The 25,577-nt window shown below is 43.2% G+C and overlaps 2 protein-coding genes across 2 annotated transcripts in view; both read left to right on the top strand.

The window, feature by feature from the left end:
- LOC135508782 (neuron navigator 2-like) overlaps positions 1–21,253 on the top strand; it is a 70,243-nt gene extending 48,990 nt beyond the window's left edge. Inside the window, exons 2-6 of the mRNA XM_064929002.1 lie at positions 11,261–11,756; positions 12,429–12,481; positions 19,502–19,574; positions 19,715–19,943; positions 21,097–21,253. Of these exons, the coding sequence (XP_064785074.1) occupies positions 11,261–11,756; positions 12,429–12,481; positions 19,502–19,574; positions 19,715–19,943; positions 21,097–21,253 (1,008 nt within the window). The remainder of the gene's footprint in view (positions 1–11,260; positions 11,757–12,428; positions 12,482–19,501; positions 19,575–19,714; positions 19,944–21,096) is intronic.
- A 2,214-nt stretch (positions 21,254–23,467) lies between these two features.
- LOC135509090 (neuron navigator 2-like) overlaps positions 23,468–25,577 on the top strand; it is an 89,666-nt gene continuing 87,556 nt past the window's right edge. Inside the window, 1 exon segment of the mRNA XM_064929412.1 lies at positions 23,468–23,545. Coding sequence (XP_064785484.1) covers positions 23,515–23,545 — 31 coding nt within the window. The 5' untranslated portion in view covers positions 23,468–23,514.

The following is a 25,577-nucleotide window of genomic DNA, read 5'->3' as shown; positions in this document are numbered from 1 at the left end:
TTATCTTGAAGGACCATGCCAACTATAACGGCCTCTTGCTCCCGAGTGAATATAACGGTCCTTCCACCTGCATGTGGCAGCCTTGCAATTCTACAAAACGTAGTTGTGCAGTTACAAAACATATTCATGCAGTACAATACATACAGTGATTAACTTTACAAATGTCTATTGAAACAGATGCATATAGTGTAGTACAGAAAACTTGCAATTACAAAAATACAGTAGTATACTGTACCTGTTCTCATCTCTGAATGTCCTTACTATGGTGGACACAGAAAATCAGCTCAAATTGGGTTGCAATCTAAGTCCTGGTTCCCTCATTGTCAGTCCTTGGACAAGAACATGGTCTATAACTGTTGCTCGAATTTTATCAGATATTTCCACTCTGTCTTCCTCTTCCTCTTCGTCCTCCTCTTCCTCTTTCTTCCTCTTTCTTGCCCTCCTCCTCCTCACCCACCTTGCATACACACTCATCCTCGTCCTCTCACATTGTTTCTTCTATCCATTCTCAGACTTTCTCCTTCCCACCTTCAACAACCTGTTTGCTCTCTGAACTGGCTTATATTGGTTGTGTCGCATCATTTGAAACAGGTTAAATCAATTTTGAGAGGTTGTGTTCAATCAATGACATATGTTCTCTATTTGTATTTGATTGTTGCCACTTGTGTTTACCAGTATGGATGACATGTGCATTGGAGTGCAGAATGTGTTTTGAGAATGAGATTGTGTTTAGAGTTTTGCTGAAAAGTCTAAGTGAGATCTGCAAATTGTGTTTTACCATGTGAAATGGTTTAAGGTATTGACAACAGACTGTGTTTTACCATGTGAAATGGTTTAAGGTATTGACAACAGACTGTGTTTATTTACCATGTGAAATGGTTTAAGGTATTGACAACCGACTGCATAATTAGCTAAATGAGTCCAGGCAACTGAGAACTTTGTTCAGCCAAATGGGTTTTAGTGTTTTAGCAGTTGAGAAAAACTATAAATGCAAAGAAGAGTTTCTTTGAAATCTGCTACAAGGCATTCATTTGAATAGATATCTAATTCATGTCACAGTCTTTGAAATGTCCCTGTGCGAAAGTAACTGACTGAAGCCTGCAGTGAAAATAGAATACTACAGCAGGCTTTAACCATATGGCAGTTCTTGTGGGCCTTTATGGTGGTCTGGTCCTGGGAAGGAGTAGAGAGAGAGAGAGATAGATGGAGAGATGCAGAGAGAGAGAGAGAGAGAGATGGAGAGATGCAGAAAGAGAGAGAGAGATGGGGAGATGAGAGAGAGAGTTGGGGGGAGAGAGAGAGAGGGGGATGCAGCAAGAGAGATGGAGAGAGATGCAGCGAGAGAGAGAGATGTAGAGAGATGGGGAGATGCAACGAGAGAGAGAGATGGGGAGATGCAGCGAGATGGAGATGAGAGAGATGCAGAGAGAGAGATTAGGTTAATTCCCCTTGACGTTGGCCTGCGTGAGCGGCAGACAGATGGGCTTTAAGAGCACTTCACATCTGGTCTGGTTGATGTCTAGCTGACGTTTACAATGTGCAGCAGGATGGACTATGAAACACATGCATGTGTGTGTGCGTTTGTTTGTGTATGCCTTAATATTCATATATTCATATATTTGGAGTGACTGCACTGTGCTGTAGTGTAGTGCTGTAGCGCAGCGCTGTAGTGTAGTGCTGTAGTGCAGTGCTGTAGTGTAGTGTAGTGCTGTAGTGTAGTGCTGTAGTGTAGTGTAGTAGTGTAGTGTAGTGTAGTGTAGTGTAGTGTAGTGTGCTGTACTGTAGTGTAGTGCTTTAGTGCAGTGCAGTGCTGTGCTGTGCTGTGCTGTAGTGCTCTGTTGTGTTGTACTGTAGTGTAGTGTGCGGTGCTGTAGTGTAGTGTGCTGTGCTGTGCTGTAGTGTAGTGTAGTGCTGTGATGTGTTGTACTGTAGTGCAGTGCTGTACTGTGCTCTAGTGTAGTGTAGTGTAGTGTGCTGTGCTGTGCTGTGCTGTAGTGTAGTGTGCTGTAGTGTAGTGCTCTGCTGTGCTGTACTGTAGTGTAGTGTTGTGCTGTAGTGCAGTGCTGTACTGTGCTCTAGTGTAGTGTAGTGCTGTGCTGTGTTGTACTGTAGTGTAGTGTGCTGTGCTGTAGTGCTCTGCTGTGCTGTACTGTAGTGCTCTGCTGTGCTGTACTGTAGTGCTATGCTATAGTGTAGTGCTGTGCTGTGTTGTACTGTAGTGTAGTCCCGTGCTGTAGTGTAAAATCAAATCAAATTGTATTAGTCACATGCGCCGAATACAACAGGTGTAGAGATTACAGTGAAATGCTTACTTACGAGCCCCTAACTGACAGTGTAGTTAAAAAAAATATGGATAAGAATAAGAGATAAAAGTAACAAGTAATTAAAGAGGAGCAGTAAAATAACAGTATATACAGGGGGGTGCCAGTACAGAGTCAATGTGCGGTGACACCGGTTAGTTGAGGTAGTATGTACATGTAGGTTAATTAAAGTGACTATGCATCGATGACAACAGAGAGTGGCATTGGTGTGGAGAGGGGATGGGGGGGGGGGGGCAATGGGAATAGTTTGGGTAGCCATTTGGTCTCTGACCTCCTCCCTATAGGCTGTCTTGTTGCTCTCGGTGATCAGGCCTACCACTGTTGTGTCATCGGCAAATTTAATGATGGTGTTGCAGTTGTGACTGGCCATGCAGTCATGAGTGAACAGGGAGTACAGGAGGGGGCTGAGCATGCACCACTGAGGGGCCCATGTGTTGAGGATCAGCATGGCGGATGTGTTGTTAGCTACCCTTACCACCTGGGGGCGGCCCGTCAGGAAGTCCAGGATCCAGTTGCAGGGGGAGGTGTTCAGTCCCTGGGTCCTTAGCTTATTGTTGAGCTTTGAGGACACTATGGTGTTGAACACTGAGCTGTTGTCAGTGAATAGCATTCTCACATAGGTGTTCCTTTTGTCCAGGTGGGAAAGGGCAGTGTGGAGTGCAATAGAGTCTGCATCATCTGTGGCTGCAAATTGGAGTGGGTCTAGGGTTTCTGGGATGATGGTGTTGATGTGAGCCATGACCAGCCTTTCAAAGCATTTCATGGCTACAGATGTGAGTGCTATGGGTCCGTAGTCATTTAGGCAGGTGTTCTTGGGCACAGGCACTATGGTGGTCTGCTTAAAACATGTTGGTATTCCTGACTCGGACAGGAAGAGGTTGAAAATATCAGTGAAGACACTTGCTAGTTGGTCAGCTCATGCTTGCAGTACATCTGGCCCTGTGAATGTTGACCTGTTTAAAGGTCTTACTCGCATCGGCCACAGAGAGTGTGATCACACAGTCTTCAGGTACAGCTGGTGCTCTCATGCATGTTTCAGTGTTTTTTGCCTTAAAGTAGTTTAGCTTGTCCGGTAGGCTCGTATCACTGGGCAGCTCACGGCTGTGCTTCTGTCATGGTTTGTAGGCCCTGCGATGAGCATCAGAGCTGGTGTAGTACAACTCAATCTTAGTCCTGTATTGGCACTTTGACTGTTTGATGGTTCGTCGGAGGGCATAGGCGGGATTTCTTGTAAGCTTCCAGGTTCAAGTAGTGCTCCTTGAAAGAGGCGGCTCTAGCCTTTCGCTCAGTGCGGATGCTGCCTGTAATCCATGGTTTCTGGTTGGGGTATGTAATGTAGGTTGATGTCATTGATGCACTTACCCCATTTTCGTGGTATCCAATTGTTTAGTAGGTACTATCTTGTCTCATCGCTACAACACCCGTACTGGCTCGGGAGAGACGAAGGTTTAAAGTCATGCGTCCTCCGATACACAACCCAACCAAGCCTCACTGCTTCTTAACACAGCGCGCATCCAACCCGGAAGCCAGCCGCACCAATGTGTCGGAGTAAACACCATGCACCTGGCAACCTTGGTTAGCGCGCACTGCGCCCAGCCTGCCACAGGAGTCGCTGGTGCACGATGAGACAAAGATATCCCTACCTGCCAACCCCTCCCTAACCTGGACGACGCTAGGCCAATTGTGCGTCGCCCCACGGACCTCCCGGTCGTTACCGGTTACGACAGAGCCTGGGCGCAAACCCAGAGTCTCTGGTGGCACAGAGAGACTGCCCTTAACCACTGCGCCACCCGGGAGGCCATCGATGCACTTTTTGATGAAGCCAATGACAGATGTGGTGTTCTCCCCAATGACATTGGAGTAATCCCGGAACATGTTCCAGTCTGTGATAGCAAAACAGTCCTGTAGTTTAGCATCTGCTTCATCTGACCACTTTTTTATTGACTGAGTCACTGGTGCTTCCTGCTTTAATTTTTGAATGTGAGCAGGAATCAGGAGGATAGAATTATGGTTAGATTTGCAAATGGACATGGGTGGTAGGTAGCCTAGCAGTTAGAGCTTTGGACTTGTAACCAAAAGGTTGCACATTTAACATGTTGATAGAAATTAGGTGAAATTGATTTAAGTTTCCCTGCATTAAAGTCCCCAGCTACTGGGAGCGCAGCCTCTGGGTGAGCGTTTTCTTGTTTGCTTATGGTGGAATACAGCTCATTCAATGCTGTCTTAGTACCAGCCTCTGACTGTGGTGGTATGTAGTGTGCTGTAGTGTAGTACTGTAGTGCTGTGCTGTTGTGTAGTACTGTAGTGTAGTACTGTAGTGTAGTACTTTAGTGTAGTACTGTAGTACTGTGCTGTGCTGTTGTGTAGTACTGTAGTGTAGTACTGTAGTGCTGTTGTGTAGTACTGTAGTGTAGTACTGTAGTGCTGTGCTGTAGTGCTGTGCTGTGCTGTCGTGTAGTACTGTAGTGTAGTACTTTAGTGTAGTACTGTAGTGCTGTGCTGTGCTGTGCTGTTGTGTAGTACTGTAGTGTAGTACTGTAGTGCTGTTGTGTAGTACTGTAGTGTAGTACTGTAGTGCTGTGCTGTAGTGTAGTACTGTAGTGTAGTACTGTAGTGCTGTGCTGTGATGTGCTGTGCTGTGCTGTAGTGTAGTACTGTAGTGCTGTACTGTAGTTCTGTACTGTAGTGCTGTGCTGTGCTGTGCAGTACTGTGCTGTAGTGTAGTGCTGCACTGTAGTGCTGTGCTGTGCAGTACTGTGCTGTACTGTAGTGCTGCACTGTAGTGCTGTACTGTAGTGCTGTGCAGTACTGTGCTGTACTGTAGTGCTGTACTGTAGTGCTGTGCTATACTGTGCTGTAGTGTAGTGGAGGGTAAATACAATTAAACACAGCTTAGCCACTTTTTTTAAATTTTGTGCAGAAAATGCAGTGAAAGTATAGGGAATAAATATAGGACAAAGGTATTGGGAGAGAGTATAGAGAGAAAGTTTATGGAGAAAATATAGTGTGAAAGTACATTACTTTTTCACCACGACCTGCGATCAGAGTTTAGCCACCTATTTTGTTTTACATCACTGGTGCTGTTGTTCCATGTGCCCCACACTGCAGCCCAGCCCAGCTGCAGAGTTCATATAGCTGGGGGAGATAGGGTCTGTCATGCCAAATAATGTCCCGCCGGCCAAAAAGTGTACCCCTCTGTGTCATAATGATTCAAATAACTATTAGCGTCCGTTGCTATATCAGTGGTGTGATGACCAAATTATTCACAATTTAGAGATCCTTACAGCCTAAATTATTTTCGTTATTGTTATGCAAACAAGGCTGATTTCTGCGACAATTTCGCTGTTTAAACAAGTTTTGTTTCAGTGATCTGAAAGTACGTTATACGAACATAGCAATAGACAAACAATGACACTAATAGATAAACAACAACACTAAGTCAATCACACATTTGAAAGACTACAGTATATGTAATAATTGTACATTCAATTGCATTGTTTACCTCAGTCAACAGCTGCGTCTTCCGTCCGTACTCGGGGGAGGCCTGGATGCTGTTGTTGTGTGCAAAGAGAAATACCTTCAGGTTGTTCTCCCACCCTTCCTGCTACCAATCAAGGGACTTTCCCAAGGCAGTCTTGAGGGTCTGGTTGGTCCATTCACCAAACCTGGAGGAGGAGGTAGGAAAGCAATTACTATTGACAATGTAAGATATTGAAATACAGTACCAGTCAAAAGTTTAGACACAACTACTCAAGGGTTTTTCTTTATTTTTACTATTTTCTACATTGTAGAATAATACTGAAGACATCAAAAGTATGAAATAACACATGGACTCCTGTTCTTAATGTTTTGTATACTCAGTGTACAGTATGTCTAGGTCTGTTTTCAAACACATTTCTAGGCTATGACCTTTAAGCAAAAAGTGCCAAATTGAAACATTGTGTGCTCTCTGGTATGCCATTCATTGAAATAATGATCATTTTGGATATAATAGAATGTGATTGATAAACAAAAGATTATTTCACTTGCCCAGCTGTCTACTTGCCCAGCTGGTTATTGAATTTCTCTGAATGTTGCGCCTCTTGTCAAGATCAGTGGTGTTTTCATAGTACTTTGCCTGGTTGGAAAGATAAAAGAAAATCTCCTCAATTTTGTAGCTGGCTATAGCTGAGGTAAATAAGTAGCAACGTCAATCGAAAAACAGGTTAAATGATTTCTTCCTATTTAACAATATGTACTTGTTAAAGACAAATATATGGTAAAGAAAGAGTGTTCTCTTTCCAGTTTTTTCAGTCCTCTGAAGCAGCAGGTAGTCAGAAGGTTGTCACCGTCAAAAATACCATCCTTAGAGAGCAATTCTGAGGTAATAATTTTGTGCGGACTGAGCGAGCGTTTATGAGGTGAAATAGAACTAGTACTGCCTGCGTCTTCCTTCCTTCCTTCGTGACCGCTAAGAGGTAAAATAGAGCCAAGCAACCTGCATAGCAACAGACACTTTGGTTCATTACGTAATCTGGTCAGAATTTTGCAAGTTCTAGCAACAAACTTAGAAACAGAAGAGGGGGGGGATTTTTGGCAGAGAGACACTATTTGGCATGATAGGCCCACTGAAGAACAAAGGGGAACACAATAATATTGTTTTATTTCATATTTCCTTTGGCGTATCCTAACGGGAATGAAGAGTTAGCCATAGTGGTATTTTGTAGCGTAGAACTATTGCTTTTGCAATGAGGTGAAGTTAATGATACTGTTTACAAATGTTTTACATATTGTGAAACTTTGGACAAGCAACTGACAGATCTGTCTTGAGATCCCAGATATGTTCTGACTGGAAGCACAACATGCACATGGTCAATACTGTATGCACAGTGAACCAGACAAATGATAGATGAGTGATTCCTTGAAAGTCTCCACATTAGTCAAGAAGATTGCAGTGATCCTTGCTGCTGATTACCTGCACCCTCTCCACCAATTAGATTCTACACAGTCTAATTGCCATTTCAAAAGGGATGTATCATCTGAAGTGATACAGTACCTGACATTCAGTATAGTGAAGATGTCGTAGTTATGTGCAACTCTAGCACACCTGCTGCTGATGGCATGAGTCTAGTGAGATTAGCAGGCCTATTTTGTGTGGGGCGTGCAACATCTTCTTTGGTCCTACCAGGAAGAGAAGATCCCTTTAAGGCATCACCACAGCCTTCTACTACAGTAAACACAAATCCAGCTGGCCTGCACTGACTTCCAGCCAAACCACACCACATACAGGGTTCCATACCATCAGGCTGGTTAGGCTACGTGTTTATTTCTGTGATGACTGGTGTGTATTGCATTAGGCCTGCAGTGGTTGGGTGGAGTGGTTAGTGCTCTATTGCTTTCTGCAATGCAACAAAAATGCAGGATCAAATGTAGCCTAATTAGGGGACAGTGTTTCTGTGTGTGTGTGTGTGTGTGTGTGTGTGTGTGTGTGTGTGTGTGTGTGTGTGTGTGTGTGTGTGTGTGCGTGTGCGTGTGCGTGTGCTTGCGTGCATATGCATGTATAGGACATGAATAATGTAATACAGTGGCCTTGAGGAAGGAAGAGGAGGGTGAGGCAGTAACATGATGAGTTAGATTACCTCTGGTCCACTGACACAATTGGGATGAGCTGGCTACACACACACACTCTCTCTCACACACTCTCTCACACACACACACACACACACACACACACACACACACACACACACACACACGGAGAAAAACTGCAGGGGGACCATTGGGTTAGACATTAATCATGACTAATGCTTAATAATGAACCCCACAGCTGGATAGGGAACTACCATTTGATATATATAATTTCCAGCAGCATACCACCCTGCATACCACTGCTGGCTTGCTTCTGAAACTAAGCAGGGTTGGTCCTGGTCAGTCCCTGGATGGGAGACCAGATGCTGCTGGAAGTGGTGGTGGAGGGCCAGTAGAAGGCACTCTTTCCTCTGGTCTAAAAAATATCTCTACACAGGGACACTGCCCTATGTTTTTATTTTATTTTTATTTCACCTTTATTTAACCAGGTAGGCAAGTGTAGAACAAGTTCTCATTTACAATTGCGACCTGGCTAGTTAAAGCAAAGCAGTTTGACACATACAACGACACAGAGTTACACATGGAGTAAAACAAACATACAGTCAATAATACAGTATAAACAAGTCTATATACGATGTGAGCAAATGAGGTGAGATAAGGGAGGTAAAGGCAAAAAAAGGCCATGGTGGCAAAGTAAATACAATATAGCAAGTAAAACACTGAAATGTGCAAAGTAGAAATAAAAATAATGGGGTGCAAAGGAGCAAAATAAATAAATAAAATACAGTAGGGAAAGAGGTAGTTGTTTGGGCTAAATTATAGGTGGGCTATGTACAGGTGCAGTAATCTGTGAGCTGCTCTGACACCTGTGTAGGGTGCCGTCTTTCGGATGGGACGTTAAACAGTTGCCCTGACTCTCTGAGATCATTAAATATCCCATGGCACTTATTGTAAGAGTAGGGGTGTGAACCCCAGTGTCCTGGCTAAATTCCCAATCTGGCCATCAAACCATCACGGTCACCTAATAATCCCCAGTTTACAATTGGCTCATTCATCCCCCTCCTCTCCCCTGTAACTATTCCCCAGGTCGTTGCTGCAAATGAGAATGTGTTCTCAGTCAATTTACCTGGTAAAATAACAGATTAATAAATAAATATGACTCTAGTTAACTGGCTTGCTGTTACACCTGCCAGCTGTAGTATACACTGAATGTTCCTTTCTAATATTGAATTGCACCCCGACCCCTTTTCGCCCTCAGAACAGCCTCAATTTGTTGAGACATAGATTCTACAAGGTGTCGAAAAGCATTCTACATGGATGCTGGCCCATGTTGACTCCAATGCTTCCCACAGTTGTGTCAAGTTGACTGGATGTCCTTTGGGTGGTGGACCATTCTTGATACACATAGGAAACTGTTGAGTGTAAATGTTTTTGACACAAACAGGTGCACCTGGCACCTACTACCATACCCTGTTCAAAGGCACTTAAATATTTTGTCTTGCCCATTCACCCTCTGAATGGCACACATACATAATCAATGTCTCAATAGTCTCAAGGCTTTAAAATCCTTCTTTAACCTGTCTCCTCCCCTTCATCTACACTGATTGAAGTGGATTTAACAAGTGACATCAATAAGGGATCATAGCTTTCACCTGGATTCACCTAGTCAGTCTATGTCCTGTTCTGAATGTTTTGTAGATTCAGTATACAGTTTGTCTAGCTCTGTCTTCAAAAACTGTCCATTTCTAGGCTATATCTTTAGCACAGTAACCGGCATTTTGATAAGCAAGTCAAAGTGCTGCTCATTCAATCTTATATCAAGAATATTCCAATATTCTCACCATCTGCTGCACTTTGTGGCAGGTGTTTCTTTGCTCACACAGCATCTGTATGTTGAGTTGTGAGATGTGGGAAAGGTGATCTTATTCTTTATACACTCTGTCTGGTTGGATAGAGGTAATTCAAGCCTTTAGCCTTTTGTTTTCAGTGGCAGAAAAGACATGTGTCGAGATAAAAAGGCTCTAAATAGACCGCTGTTAAGTTCTTCACATTAAGTTTGACAGGTTCAGAAAGCAAAAAAACAAGTGCAAAAGTCTATGTTCAGCATTAGCAACTACTTGGTTGAAGTGACTTTCCATTGACCCCATAGTGTTGCGGTAAATACTGTGTGTTGTTTTTGTTTATTCGTGAAAGTCAGCTGAGAGCTTTGTCTGTAGAAGACAGATGCAGGTGTGTGTTAGTGTCAAACTCTCAACACTCAGCATGTTTTCTATGCAAATCCCCGAGCAGAAGCTTACTGCTGATCAGAGAAACACTGTGCAGGGAAAAGAATAGCAACCCGTGCTGTGATCTCAATAAATACATTTGTTTTGTAATATCTTTAAAAGACCCTGAATGGTGTACATTTATTCAAACCATATTTCCCTGCCAGGATGAATTCAGTTGTCCACATTGAGCATTCCACCTAACCTGAGTCACCTGCATAGAGGCAGGAAGTATTATTCAGATTTTTCAGGGGTTGCTGCAGCACCCTTACTTCCCACGGCTATGGTCACCTATTCAGTTCAAATCAAATCACATCAAATGTATTTATAAAGCCCTTACATCAGCTGATGTCACAAGTGCTGTACAGAAACCCAGCCTAAAACCCCAAACAGCAAGCAATGCAGGTGTAGAAGCACGGTGGCTAGGAAAAACTCCCTAGAAAGGCCAGAACCTAGGAAGAAACCTAGAGAGGAACCAGGCTATGAGGGGTGGGTGGCCAGTCCTCTTCTGACTGTGCCGGGTGGAGATTATAACAGAACATGGCCAAGATGTTCAAATTTTCATAAATGACCAGCAGGGTCAAATAATAATAATCACAGTAGTTGTCCAGTTTAGTCATTCAAAAGTATTTTCTTCCTGATTTAATATGTATTGTAAGCATGATAATCTCATAAACAGATTGGGCCTAACAGTTCACTGTTTTCTGTCAGAGCAGACAGATTTAAAGGGACTGAGATGCTAAAATGTAGGAGATGCAGCAGCAGTAAACATCAAATTATGAACAAAACCCCTCAGATTATACACATCTCACTCCAGTGCTCTCAGGCAGTGAGTTTCTGTCATACTTCCTACTCTTTCAAACACATGATTGCTCACTCTCAGAGCAGAATTTATATTGTGCTCAGTGGCCTGGTTTCTGGAGGAATGTGAGTATCACTCCTTGGAAAGTGAGTGTGTCCTGACTGTGCATTACATTTGGAAGGCATTATCTACAGGTTATTGCTTTGCCTTTATTAACAAGTAATGTAGGCTCTGTGATTATTATACATTGATTGTATTTCTTTCTATGTATGTCAATTGTATGTCTGTGTTTTGTTGTTGGGCAGATTTACACGGACTGGGCCAACCATTACCTGGTGAAGTCGGGCCGTCAGCGACTGATCAAGGACTTGCAGCAGGACGTGACAGATGGAGTGCTACTGGCTGAGATCATACAGGTTGTGGGTAAGGACTTGCAGCAGGACGTGACAGATGGAGTGCTACTGGCTGAGATCATACAGGTTGTGGGTAAGGACTTGCAGCAGGACGTGACAGATGGAGTGCTACTGGCTGAGATCATACAGGTTGTGGGTAAGGACTTGCAGCAGGACGTGACAGATGGAGTGCTACTGGCTGAGATCATACAGGTTGTGGGTAAGGACTTGCAGCAGGACGTGACAGATGGAGTGCTACTGGCTGAGATCATACAGGTTGTGGGTAAGGACTTGCAGCAGGACGTGACAGATGGAGTGCTACTGGCTGAGATCATACAGGTTGTGGGTAAGGACTTGCAGCAGGACGTGACAGATGGAGTGCTACTGGCTGAGATCATACAGGTTGTGGGTAAGGACTTCCCTAGCATGTATACTCTATTGGTAACTTTTTATCAGCAAATCCACTGGAATTATTTCTCGCTTAAGATTTCATGTAATCATTATGCATTTTGTATTGTCTTTCCAATGGCAGGCCCAAACGTATGGTTTTTTGCATGGTTATCATATTATACTGCCTAATATTAGTATAATATGATTAGTCACAGTGTGTCTCTCTTCTCTGGAATTCAACTCACTGGCCTCTATGGGCGTTATTGTGGAGAGGTTAGGAGGGATCTTTAGGTTAGGAGGGGACTTCAAAATCAGTCTTTCCTGCATGGAAAGTAAAGCAACTTAAGACTGAAACTCTGTTTTTCCCAGGGTGGGTGAGAGGTTGAGCAGCGAAGCCTATCATTATTGCATCTACACTGTTCATTGTGCTTCTGTGGAGTGAATAGAGAGAGTGTGGTTAGTGAAAGCTACATGAGTGGTGCTATTTGACTAAGACTGTATCAGGTGCAAAACCACGGCTGCTTCCCATGGTTATGGCAAGTTGTTACTGATTGTGGATAGATACTGTATGGGTGTCTTCCATGTGACTTGTCATTGTGCAGGGAAAGTCCCAAAAACGATGTGTTACTTCATCATGAAAATATCCTCTTTAATTTCTTTCTCTCTCTTTTGTTTCATCTTTCTTTTCTAGCGAATGAGAAGATAGAAGACATCAATGGCTACCCTAAGAGCCGGACTCAGATGGTGGGTGTTGGTGCCGTGTTTACTCTGTCACATAAGGGGATCAATCCTCCACACCCTAAAACAGAGATACCTGGGAGGCTTGCACTACTAACGACATTATAGTATGGATCATGAGTTGTCACGTGTGATTATTGAGCAAACACAACCAGATGATCCTTCCCAAATCTGAAATATTGATGCTCAGAGAAAACCCCTGGTGGCATCTGCTTCTTTCTCCACAGTTTCCTGTGAGAGAATGGCCATGCCTTTTTTAGTGATGCCCTACTACAGTGGAGAGGCATTAAATAGACTGCTATCCTATTGAGGGCCATCTGCCACCCAAACAACCTCTCTTGCCTATTTGGGATTGAACCAATCTGGCCTGTGCCCACATACCTATCCATGATGGATCCTTGGGTTAAACATCCGCTCGACCTCGTTATTGTTGAAATCTCGCAGGACGTACTAGCCTCTATTTGGGTTGTATGATAATCCAAGATAAATACACTGAACAAAAATATAAAGCAAACATTCAACAATTTCAAACATTTGACAGATTTACAGTTCATATCAGTAAATGTAAAATAGAATCATTAATCTATGCATTTCACATCACTGGCAACACATATACGTAAAGGGGGAGTGGATCAGGGGCGTGGATCAGAAAACCAGCGCGACACATCTCCTTCACGTAGAGTTGATCAGGCTATTGATTGTGGCCTGTGGAATGTTGTCCCACTCCTCTTCAATGGCTGTGCAAAGTTGCTGGATATTGGCGGGAACTGGTACACGTCGATCCAGAGCATCCCAAACTTGCTCAATGGTTGACATGTCTGGGGAGTATTCAGGCCATGGAAGAACTTTGCAGTATCCAGGAATAATGTCCAGATCCTTGCAACATGGTTCCGTGAATTATCCTGCTGAAACATGAGGTGATGGAGGTGGATGAATGGCACAACAATGGGCCTCAGGATCTCGTCACGGTATCTCTGTGCATTCAGTGCCATCAATAAAATGCAATTGTGTTCATTGTCCATAGCTTATGGCTGCCCATACCATAACCCCAATGCCACCATGGGGCACTGTGTTCACAACGTTGACATCAGCAAACCCGCTCGCCCACACAACACCATACACGTTGTCTGCCATCTGCCAAGTACAGTTGAAACCAGGATTCATCCGTGAAGGGTACACTTTACCAGCGTGCCAGTGGCCATCGAAGGTGAGCATTTGCCCACTGAAGACGGTTACGACTCCGAACTGCAGTCAGGTGAAGACCCTGGTGAGGATGACTAGCATGTAGGTGAGCTTCCCTGAGACGGTTTCTAACAGTTTGTGCAGAAATTCTTCGGTTGTGCAAACCCAAGGTTTTGTTAGCTGTCCGGGTGGCTAGTCTCAAACGATCCCGCAGGTAAAGAAGCCAGATGTGGAGGTCCTGGGCAGGCGTGGTTACACATGGTCCGAGGTTATGAGGCCGGTTGGACGTCCTGCCAAATTATGGTAGAGAAATGAACATTAAATTCTCTGGCAGCAGCGCTGGTGAACATTCCTGGAGTCAGTACGCTAATTGCACACTCCCTCAAAACTTGAGACATCTGTGGCATTGTGTTGTGAGACATTTCGGCACATTTTAAAATCAAATCAATTCAAAATGTATTTGTCACATACACATGGTTAGCAGATGTTAATGCGAGTGTAGCGAAATGCTTGTGCTTCTAGTTCCGACAATGCAGTAATAACCAACAAGTTATCCAGCTAACAATTCCAAAACTACTACCTTATAGACACAAGTGTAAGGGGATAAAGAATATGTACATAAAGATATATGAATGAGTGATGGTACAGAGCGGCATAGGAAAGATAGAGTAGATGATATTGAGTGCAGTATATACATATGAGATGAGTATGTAAACAAAGTGGCATAGTTAAAGTGGCTAGTGATACATGTATTACATAAAGATGCTGTAGATGATATAGAGTACAGTATATACGTATACATATGAGATGAATAATGTAGGGTATGTAAACATTACATTATGTAGCATTGTTTAAAGTGGCTAGTGATATATTTTACATCATTTCCCATCAATTCCTATTATTAAAGTGGCTGGAGTTGAGTCAGTGTGTTGGCAGCAGCCACTCAATGTTAGTGGTGGCTGTTTAACAGTCTGATGGCCTTGAGATAGAAGCTGTTTTTCAGTCTCTCGGTCCCAGCTTTGATGCACCTGTACTGACCTCGCCTTCTGGATGATAGCGGGGTGAGAGAGCCTTACGTTTGTGGGTGGAGCAGTTGCCGTACCAGGCGGTGATACAGCCCGACAGGATGCTCTTGATTGTGCATCTGTAGAAGTTTGTGAATGCTTTTGGTGACAAGCCAAATTTCTTCAGCCTCCTGAGGTAGAAGAGGCGCTGCTGCGCCTTCTTCACGATGCTGTCTGTGTGGGTGGACCAATTCAGTTTGTCTGTGATGTGTATGCCGAGGAACTTAAAACTTACTACCCTCTCCACTACTGTTCCATCGATGTGGATAGGGGGCTGTTCCCTCTGCTGTTTCCTGAAGTCCACAATCATCTCCTTAGTTTTGTTGACATTGAGTGTGAGGTTATTTTCCTGACACCACACTCCGAGGGCCCTCACCTCCTCCCTGTAGGCCGTCTCGTCGTTGTTGGTAATCAAGCCTACCACTGTTGTGTCGTCCGCAAACTTGATGATTGAGTTGGAGGCGTGCGTGGCCACGCAGTCGTGGGTGAACAGGGAGTACAGGAGAGGGCTCAGAACGCACCCTTGTGGGGCCCCAGTGTTGAGGATCAGCGGGGTGGAGATGCTGTTACCTACCCTCACCACCTGGGGGCAGCCCGTCAGGAAGTCCAGTACCCAGTTGCACAGGGCAGGGTCGAGACCCAGGGTTTCGAGCTTGATGACGAGCTTGGAGGGCACTATGGTGTTAAATGCCGCGCTGTAGTCGATGAACAGCATTCTCACATAGGTATTCCTCTTGTCCAGATGGGTTAGGGCAGTGTGCAGTGTGGTTGAGATTGCATCGTCTGTGGACCTATTTGGGTGGTAAGCAAATTGGAGTGGGTCTAGGGTGTCAGGTAGGGTGGAGGTGATATGGTCCTTGACTAGTCTCTCAAAGCACTTCATGATGACGGAAGTGAGTGCTACGGGGCGGTAGTTGTTTAGCTCAGTTACCTTTCTTGGGAACAGGAACAACGGTGGCCCTCTTGAAGCATGTGGGAACAACAGACTGGGATTGGGATTGATTGAATATGTCCGTAAACACACCAGCCAGCTGGTCTGCGCATGCTCTGAGGGTGCTGCTGGGGATGCCGTCTGGGCCTGCAGCCTTGCGAGGGTTAACACGTTTAAATGTTTTACTCACGTCGGCTGCAGTGAAGGAGAGTCCGCATGATTTGGTTGCGGGCCTTGTCAGTGGCACTGTATTGTCCTCAAAGTGGGCAAAAAAGTTTTTTAGTCTGCCTGGGAGCAAGACATCGGGGTCCGTGACGGGGCTGGTTTTCTTTTTGTAATCCGTGATTGACTGTAGACCCTGCCACATACCTCTTGTATCTGAGCCGTTGAATTGAGATTCCACTTTGTCTCTATACTGACGCTTAGCTTGTTTGATTGCCTTGCGGAGGGAATAGTTACACTGTTTGTATTCGGTCATGTTTCCGGTCACCTTGCCCTGATTAAAAGCAGTAGTTCGCTTTCAGTTTCACGTGAATGCTGCCATCAATCCACGGTTTCTGGTTTGGGAATGTTTTAATCGTTGCTATGGGAACGTCATCTTCAACGCAAGTTCTAATGAACTCGCTCACCGAATCAGCGTATTCGTCAATGTTGTTGTCTGACGCAATACGAAACATATCCCAGTCCACGTGATGGAAGCAGTCTTGGAGTGTGGAATCAGATTGGTCGGACCAGCGTTGAACAGACCTCAGCGCGGGAGCTTCTTGTTTTAGTTTCTGTCTGTAGGCAGGGATCAACAAAATGGAGTCGTGGTCAGCTTTTCTGAAAGGAGAGCGGGGCAGGGCCTTATATGCATCGTGGAAGTGAGTGGCAATGATCCGAGGTTTTTCCAGCCCTGGTTGTGCAATCGATATGCTGATACAATTTAGGGAGTCTTGTTTTCAGATTAGCCTTGTTAAAATCCCCAGCTACAATGAATGCAGCCTCCGGATATATGGATTGCAAAGAGTCAAATAAAGTTCGTCCAGAGCCATCGATGTGTCTGCTTGGGGGGGGATATATACGGCTGTGATTACATCCCCGTCACAAGGGGCACCTGTATAATGAGCATGCTGTTTAATCAGATTCTTGATATGCCACAGCTGTCAGGTGGATGGATTATCTTGGCAAAGGAGAAATACTCGCTAACAGGGATGTAAACACATTTTTGCACATTTGAGAGAAATAAGCTTTTTGTGCGTACTGAAGATTTCTGCTATGTTTTATTTCAGCTCATGAAACATGGGACCAACACTTTGAATGTTGTGTTTCTATTTTTGTTCAGTATAGTTTCATATTATTAGATATATCTGTCTTTCTTACAGTTACATTCTCTTTATCTGACCCTCTTTCACTTGGACAACCTCCCTCAGTGTAATAATATGTAGCTCTCACTCTAGCTGACACCCTGCCTCTTCCACCCTGCACCAGGTCCCAACCACCCACATTTCACAACAGACCCTGTATCTATACAATTGCTTTTCTCTTGTGGTGGACCAGAAATGAGGAAAATATGGTTGTTATTAAAATGATGAGTAGCTCTTTGAATTGATGTCTTTCAGTAAGCCTCGCTACCTCAAAGTAAACTTCCTGGATCTTAGTGTAATGGATGGGAAGTAGTTTTGATTTAATCTGAAACACGTTGCTTTAATTGTTGGGAAACTTTCCTGCAGTTACTCGTGGGTGTTCATGAATTACATGTAATGATCTGTGGTAAGGTCTGAATGAAGAGAGGTTAATGATTGAATTGTGGCCTATGTGCTATTCTAGTTGTACTGTATGTTGGAACCATCTGAAGGATGGTTTCAGTTGGTGCATTGTACAGTATTATTTCAGCTTTCATCATTAGTGGTTGGTTATAATTCAAGAGCGGCCATATGGTTAATGATTTGACAGAGATTTTCCTACAACATTAAGCCTAATGTTATATTATCATGTTATGGTGACACCATATACAGTTAAATTTAAACTCAGTTTTTCACAATTCCTGACATTTAATCCCAGTAAAAAGTCCCTGTCTTAGGTCAGTTAGGATCACCACTTTATTTTAAGAATGTGAAATGTCAGAATAATAGTAGAGAGAATTATTTATTTCAGTTTTTTTTTCATCACAATCCCAGTGGATCAGACGTTTACAGACACTCAATTAGTATTTAGTAGCTTTGCCTTTAAATTGTTTAACTTGAGTCAAATGTTTAGGGTAGCCTTCCACAAGCTTCCCACAATAAGTTGGGTGAATTTTGGCATATTCCTCCTGACAGAGCTGGTGTAACTGAGTCAGGTTTGTAGGCCTCATTGCTCGCACACGCTTTTTCAGTTCTGCCCACAAATTTTCTATGGGATTGAGGTCAGGGCTTTGTGATGGCCACTCCAATACCTTGACTTTGTTGTCCTTAAGACATTTTGCCACAACTTTGGAAGTATGCTTGGGGTCATTGTCCATTTGGAAGACCCATTTGCGACCAAGCTTTAACTTCCTGACTGATGTCTTGAGATGTTGCTTCAATATATCCACATAATATTCCACCAGTCCCTCCTGCAGCAAAGCACCCCCACAACATGATGCTTCCACCCCAGTGCTTCACAGTTGGGATGGTATTTTTAGGCTTGCAAGCCTCCCCTTTTTTCCCCCAAACATACCGATGGTCATTATGGCCAAAAAGTTATATTTTTGTTTCATCAGACCAGAGGACATTCCTCCAGAAAGTACGACCTTTGTCCCCATGTGCAGTTGCAAACCGTAGTCTGTTTTTTTTATTGCGGTTTTGGAGCAGTGGCTTCTTCCTTGCTGAGCGGCCTTTCAGGTTATGTCGATATAGGACTCGTTTTACTCTGCCTATAGATACATTTGTACCTGTTTCCCCCAGCATCTTCACAAGGTCCTTTCCTGTTGTTCTGGGATTGATTTGCACTTTTCGCACCAAAGTACATTCATCTCTAGGAGACAGAACAGATCTCCTTCCTGAGCGGTATGACGGCTGCGTGGTCCCATGGTGTTTCTCCTTGCGGACTATTCTTTGTAAAGATGAACGTGGTACCTTCAGGCGTTTGTAAATTGCTCCCAAGGATGAACCAGACTTGTGGAGGTCTCCATCTTTTTCCCCGAGGTTTTGGCTGATTTCTTTTGATTTTCCCATGATGTCAAGCAAGGAGGCACTGAGTTTGAAGGTAGGCCTTGAAATACATCCACAGGTACACCTCCAATTGACTCAAATGATGTCAATTAGCCTATCAGAAACTTCTAAAGCTATGACATAATTTTCTGGACTTTTCCAAGCTGTTTAAAGGCACAGTCAACTTAGTGCATGTAAACTTCTGACCCACTGGAATTGTGATACAGTGAATTATAAGTTAAATAATCTGTCTGTTAACAATTGTTGAAAAAATTACTTGTGTCATGCACAAAGTAGATGTCCTAACCGACTTGCCAAAACTATAGATAGTTAACAAGAAATTTGTGGAGTAGTTGAACAAGTTTTAATGACTCCAACCTAAGTGTATGTAAACTTTAAACTTCAACTGTATATATATTTAACTAGGCAAATCAGTTAAGAACAAATTCTTATTTACAATGACCGCCTACCCCGGCCAAAACCTAGCCCGGACGACGCCCTTTGGGACTCTCAATCACGGCCGGTTGTGATGCAGCCTGAAATCAAACCAGGGTTTGTAGTGATGCCTCTAGCATTGAGATGCTATGCCTTAGACCGCTGCGCCACTCGGAAGCCCCAAATGGCCTTTGCTAATGTGTGACTGCCCTATCTGTTCTAATGAAGTTCCATGCCCTGACTCCTCTCTCCTCTCCCCCAGCTTGAGAACATTGATACATGCCTTGGATTCCTGGCAGCCAGAGGGGTGAACATCCAGGGGCTCTGTGCAGAGGGTACGTCAAACTGCCACTATCTACCAGACACTCTCCCTCATATCTGCTGCTAATGTAGAGCATCTAATGAATAACTCCATATTACAACGAACTGTGGAGAGGAAAAGATACCAACCTCTCTGTCTTTCCTCCTATTGCAGAGATTCGTAATGGGAACCTGAAGACCATTCTGGGTCTGTTCTTCAGCTTGTCCCGCTACAAGCAACAGCAGCAGCAGCAGAAGGTGTTGAAACAGCAGGCCTCTCATCAGCCAAAGCACAGCTCCCAGCCTGGACATACTCCCCATAGATCACCAGCCCCCTCTCACACCCACAATACCCACAGCTCCACTGCATCAGAACACAAAGCAGCATCAGATATGCTGTCCAGGTGAAGTACCTTGTAACAACCCAACCTCCCGTTTCAACACATGGCAAGATCTCCATTGTTTGGAGAAGCTCTGTGAGATTATTTATGAGTAACCGCAGTCCTCATAAAATGTGACATGAATTCCTCATGTTCAAATGATAGTGTTGTTGATATCATCCATACTAATTGTGTGGAGTTTCATCTAGGTTGGTGTCCATGCCATCGGGTAGCAGGTCATCTTCTTTGAATCTCCTTGTTTTTACATAACTTGTTCAAGTTTATATGATCCTCTTGATCTCATATAAGCTGCTTTCAGATCTCTGTCTGCTTTTACATTGTGTCTACCCATCCCTCTCTTTCTCATCCAAGCAGTCTATCATCCAAGGCTTCAACCACTCAGAGTAAAGGGCTAAAGCTCTCTGTGGCTCAGAGAAAGTCTTCTAGGTCAGCTTTTATCTATCTCTCTCTTTCCCACTCTCTCTCTCTCTCTTCCCCTCTTTCTCACACTCTCACTCCTCTCCCCTCTCTCTCTCTCCCCCATAGACACTGCATGCTGCAGTCCACTCACACTGTTGTAGATGCATCAAGTCTAGTGTTTGAAAAGATTCCCCATTCTCCCACCTAATTTCTGATAGTCTTGTAGTGTGTTAGACCTTTTTATTTATGTAAACACTTGCATCCTGGTGTGTTTGCTGTGTACATGGTTTAGTATTATGGAAGTGCTTCTCAACCTGTCTGTTTCACCATGTGTGAGTGTGTATGTCCAGTACCTTTTCATGGATTATGAAAAGATCAGCATACAGTCATTCAATACCACCACCTACTGGTGTAACTGTGCAACCACATGTATCTCCCCTGAGGTGTTTTTCCATAGATTTACATTTTAGCCATTTAGCAGATGTGGCTTACAGTGCATGCATGTTTCATACTCTTCCCACGTGAGAATCGAACCCACAACTCTGGCACAAGTGCCATCCTCTACACACTGAGCCACACGGGACTGCCCTTCCATTCAAGTACTCACAAATATGTTAATGATACTGTCCTTAATAATGTTATTTGAGGAATTTTACTTCATCCCTTTTAGCAGATGTTTAGAATTATACCGGTTAAGAAGAGCATTTCTACTGTTCAATGTTTATTTAACTAGTCACTATTTCCATGTGGCCCACAGACTGCCAGGCCCCACCGCGCGAGTCTCAGCCCCAGGCAGCGAGGGGAAGCATCGCGGGGCCTCCAACAGCAACCGCCGCAGCCAGAGCTTCAACCACCATGACATGCCCAAGTCCTCCAGCAGTGACAGAGGTGAGTTGCCGTACATGAGGATGTAATCCTGTGCTTTTAGAGGCCAACCACTTGGGGTACACCCATTTGAACCCCTGTGCAACAACAAAGAAAAAGATGAAAACAAATCTCCTGGATTCAGAGCAATCTTGTCTAGACGGTTATCCTAGAAAACAGACACATAAACAGATAACCTATGCATACGTGGTTTCTATCTTATAATTTTCTATGCTGTTACAGGAGCAGGTAATGATTTAACAACATGGGTGCCGCTAAGCTTAACTTGTTGTTGTAGTAGAGGCTAGTGTGTGGTTTATTTACATGAAGTAAAATGTAACACAAAATCTGAATTAGGTCTTAGGTTTCAGGTTTATGTGTAAGCGTATGCTTTGCAGACAACCTTTAATCCATAGACGTTTCTGTTTGTGAAGTTAACAACTATTTCCGCACTCCAGCACCTATCATTTCATCTGGCTTGCTAAAGACCTCTCATTTTCATGACATCCGTTTTGTGAGTATTGCACAGTTCTACGTTTGGCAAAACAAATGTGTTACTTCCTCTGCTTTCTAGAGCCTATATTTACTGTGTATTCCTGCCCTTGTGTTTGATTATAGTGTGGTGGACATCACGTTACACCATGGCTTTACAATCGTAGTGGTATAACTAAATCTGTCTGAAAACATGGCCTTGTTTGATTTAAGATCTTATAATGTATCTTCACTGTAAGTCTTAGTCCTAGATTGGTAGATTGGGTCCTCAGTGGTATGTAGCCAGTCAGGCGGTACTTCCCCAGTACTGTGATGTATGTTAGTGAGAGTAGAGTGGAGTAGAGCAGCACAGAGCAGTGCAGCACAGAGTCGAGAAGAACAGAGCAGTGCAGCACAGAGTCGACCAGAACAGAGCCGAGCAGAACAGAGTAGAACAGAGCTGAGCAGAACTGAGCAGTGTGACGGTTGGGGTTAACTTTCTGGCTGGGTGGTTTACCTGGATAACCCAGTCTACAGTCTGCATTCTACAGTCAGCCAGTGGTAGGCTGCTACTGCTGTGTGATGAGGAATTCACTGTGCATTGACTGAGCCCTATTTAGTGTACATGTGGAACAGAGAGGGCGGGATAGAGGGAACAACAGAGAGAAGGATGGGGAGTGAGAGAGAGAGATACTCAACTCGTATAAAGGCCAGTTTTATTGCTTCTTTAATTAGAACAACAGTTTTCAGCTGTGCTAACATAATTGCAAAAGGGTTTTCTAATGATTAATTAGCCTTTTAAAATGATAAACTTGGATTATCTAACACAACATGCCATTGGAACACAGGAGTGATGTTTGCTGATAACGGGCCTCTGTACACCTATGTAGATATTCCATTAAAAATCTGCCGTTTCCAGCTAGAATAGTCATTTACAACATTAACAATCTCTACACTGTATTTCTGATCAATTTGATGTTGTTTAATGGACACATTTTTTTGCTTTTCTTTCAAAAACAATGACATTTCTAAGTGACACCAAACGTTGGTAGTGTACATATTCCCTCGACTAATCTGTGACCCCGTACCGGTACCCCCTGCATATAGCCTTGTTATTGTTATTTTACTGTGTTACTTGTTTTAAACTTTAGCTTATTTAGTAAATATTTTCTTAACTCTTATTTTCTTAAAAATGCAATGTTGATGAAGGGCTTGTAAGTAAGCATGTGACAAATAAAATTAGATTAGATTTACAATCCAATTTTCTCAATGTTTTCATAACATAGCTAAAGCTAGCTATCAACTAACCGTTAGTTACCATTTAGTTAGTGTTTGTTTAGCCACAGATGGAGTTTTGCAAAACAACTGAATACACACATGCGTTGTTGAGGAAACAACAGTACATCTGATTCACTCTACAGTATTGTAACGACCCTGGGTTTATAAGCGCGGAAAGCGACCCTGCTGCACGAGCAGGCTTTTACGGCACAGTAGATAGCTCGCCGGACCTCGGGCTCGAAGGTCGAGGGTTCGAGACCTACTCCCTGCTGTTTCAGTTTCATTACATTATATACTATTTACAGTGCTAATTGTACAAACAAATTGGGCCTGGGCAATACGAGGATATATATTGTGTGATAGAAAAACGTATATCGTTTCATATTATGCTCTATCGTTTATTTCGTTGTGTTGCAAATCACTCTTTACGTAATATTTTTGTCATTTGGACGACGCTTTGCATTCTTGGATATGAAACACAAACACACATGGAGAAGACTGAACGTGACACAGCACGGAGACACGGAGCTCGTACCTAAAAGAGAGGCTACCACCAATTTACATGGTTGAGAAAGGAGGTTTCGTGAGCCAAGGTACCAAATGCAAATTGATGTGACACGTATTAATGCCAAAATAACATGCAAAACAGGCAACCCCCCCCCCAAAAAATATATTTATATTTTAGGCCTATATTTATTTTGTTTGCAACTATAGTTGAAGTGTTTTCTATTTACCTTTATAGATTCTATACATTCATATTTTATATTTTGCTACATGCTTAATTGAAAATGTGCACAAATGTTCTAAATGAAAGGAGAAATAATCAAATATGAGTAAGTACCTTTTATTTGTTGAGTATAATTCAACATGTAATAAGAAATAGGCCTTTACATGTGGTCATTTAATATAAACTATTTATTCATTGAATTTACAGAACATTTGCTATATTGTGATATGAAACGTTATCGGGTTTTGAAAAGACCTATATCGGGATATGAGCTTTTGGCCATATCGCACAGCCCTAAAACAAATTATAGAAGAGGCCTGTGTATTAAATGTAACAAAAACCCTTAACTACTATCTACCTATAGTAGGCTGGCTAGCGCTGAGTTAGCAAATGTTGACGTTAGCGGTTGACATGCGAACATTAGATACAGATTTGATAAAAAAGTAACTTTCTAAAATACTTATCATTAGCATGGTTCATGTACTCATGTAAATACACTTACTACAAGTCATCGTTTGTAAAAAAAAAAAAATATATTTATTAAGAGACAAAAAGTTTATAACGAAAATACATTTAATCCGAGACGCCATATTGTCTCATTGATTTACATACAAAGTTAGCTAGCTTAGTTTGGCAACCCTACAAGACCATGGCACTTGCCTATAGAGCAGCAAGAGGAACTGCCCGGCTCTGCTCAAACCCTACACCCCAACCCGAATACTCCATTCAGCCTCCTCTGGTGTAAACTCTAAATGTACACTCATATGAAGGGGAACATCTCACTAGTTATCACTTGGTCAAAACAGTTAAATTATACATCAAAATTAGATCAACTTGTTATCTCTAGATTGCAAAAACATAACCATGCTCATAAATGTTAAACTTGAAAACAGGATGAATAAGGAGACTCAGACTATTTAAATTGTTCTACTGGGTGTCTCTTCCTGCTTATATTCTTCTAAGGAATGAGGTGCACACCTGCTGTAAGGGCACAAGGTGAGACCCAAATGCAGACACAGGAGGCAGATGGTGGAGCTCTGATTTTTATTATAACAAAGGGAGTAGGCAAAGGCAGGTCGGGGACAGGCGAGAGTTCATAAACCAGGTCAGAGTCCAAACAGGACCAGACGATAGGCGGTCTCGAGGTCAGAAACCAGATCCAAGTCCAAAACAGTACAAGGGGATAGGCAGGCTGGTTGTCAGAACAGGCAGAGTGGTCAGGCAGGCGGGTTCGGAGTCAGGACAGGCAATGGTCGAAACCAGGAGGACTAGAAACAAACAGAGCTTGTGAAAAATTGTAGCAAGGAAAACCGCTGGTTGACTTGGCAAACAAGATGAACTGGCACAGAGAGACAGGAAACACAGGGATATATACACCTGGGATAATAAGCGACACCTGGAGGGGGTGGAGACAATCACAAGGACAGGTGAACCAGATCAGGGTGTCACACCTGCAGCTAACAGGTCGAATGTCTCCCCCTGGTGGTAGTACTAAATATGCATGTAGCTATATCAAAGCAAAACCATGGAGGACTACAATAATAATGTTGTGAACAAACACAATTTGATTACAAAATATGGAAATGTCTAGAATCTATACACAGAACATTTGTGTTGTTGTTGTAAGAGAAATAATATAAGCCAGGTAGGCCTATAATGTACAAGACCATATGTCAGTCATAAGTCCCAAACAGGGTGTTTTGTCCTGCTCCTGCATTCATCCCAGTCATCAGTGACAGAATTGGGATAAGCACATGTTTGACATCAATGTTTGTACAATTACAATGGAAAAACAATTTTAGGAAATGCAATATAACATTATATTTACAGTTACAATGGAATGGTTTGCTTTGTGTGGTAGGATTTGTGGGCTTTGACACTCTTAAGTAGGGGTCATA

Source organism: Oncorhynchus masou, chromosome 22 (genome assembly GCF_036934945.1).
Source record: "Oncorhynchus masou masou isolate Uvic2021 chromosome 22, UVic_Omas_1.1, whole genome shotgun sequence".
In the NCBI taxonomy this organism is placed as follows: Eukaryota; Metazoa; Chordata; class Actinopteri; order Salmoniformes; family Salmonidae; genus Oncorhynchus; species Oncorhynchus masou.
Note: the sequence above shows the minus strand (reverse complement) of the source record. Positions and strands in the feature narration are given on the sequence as shown.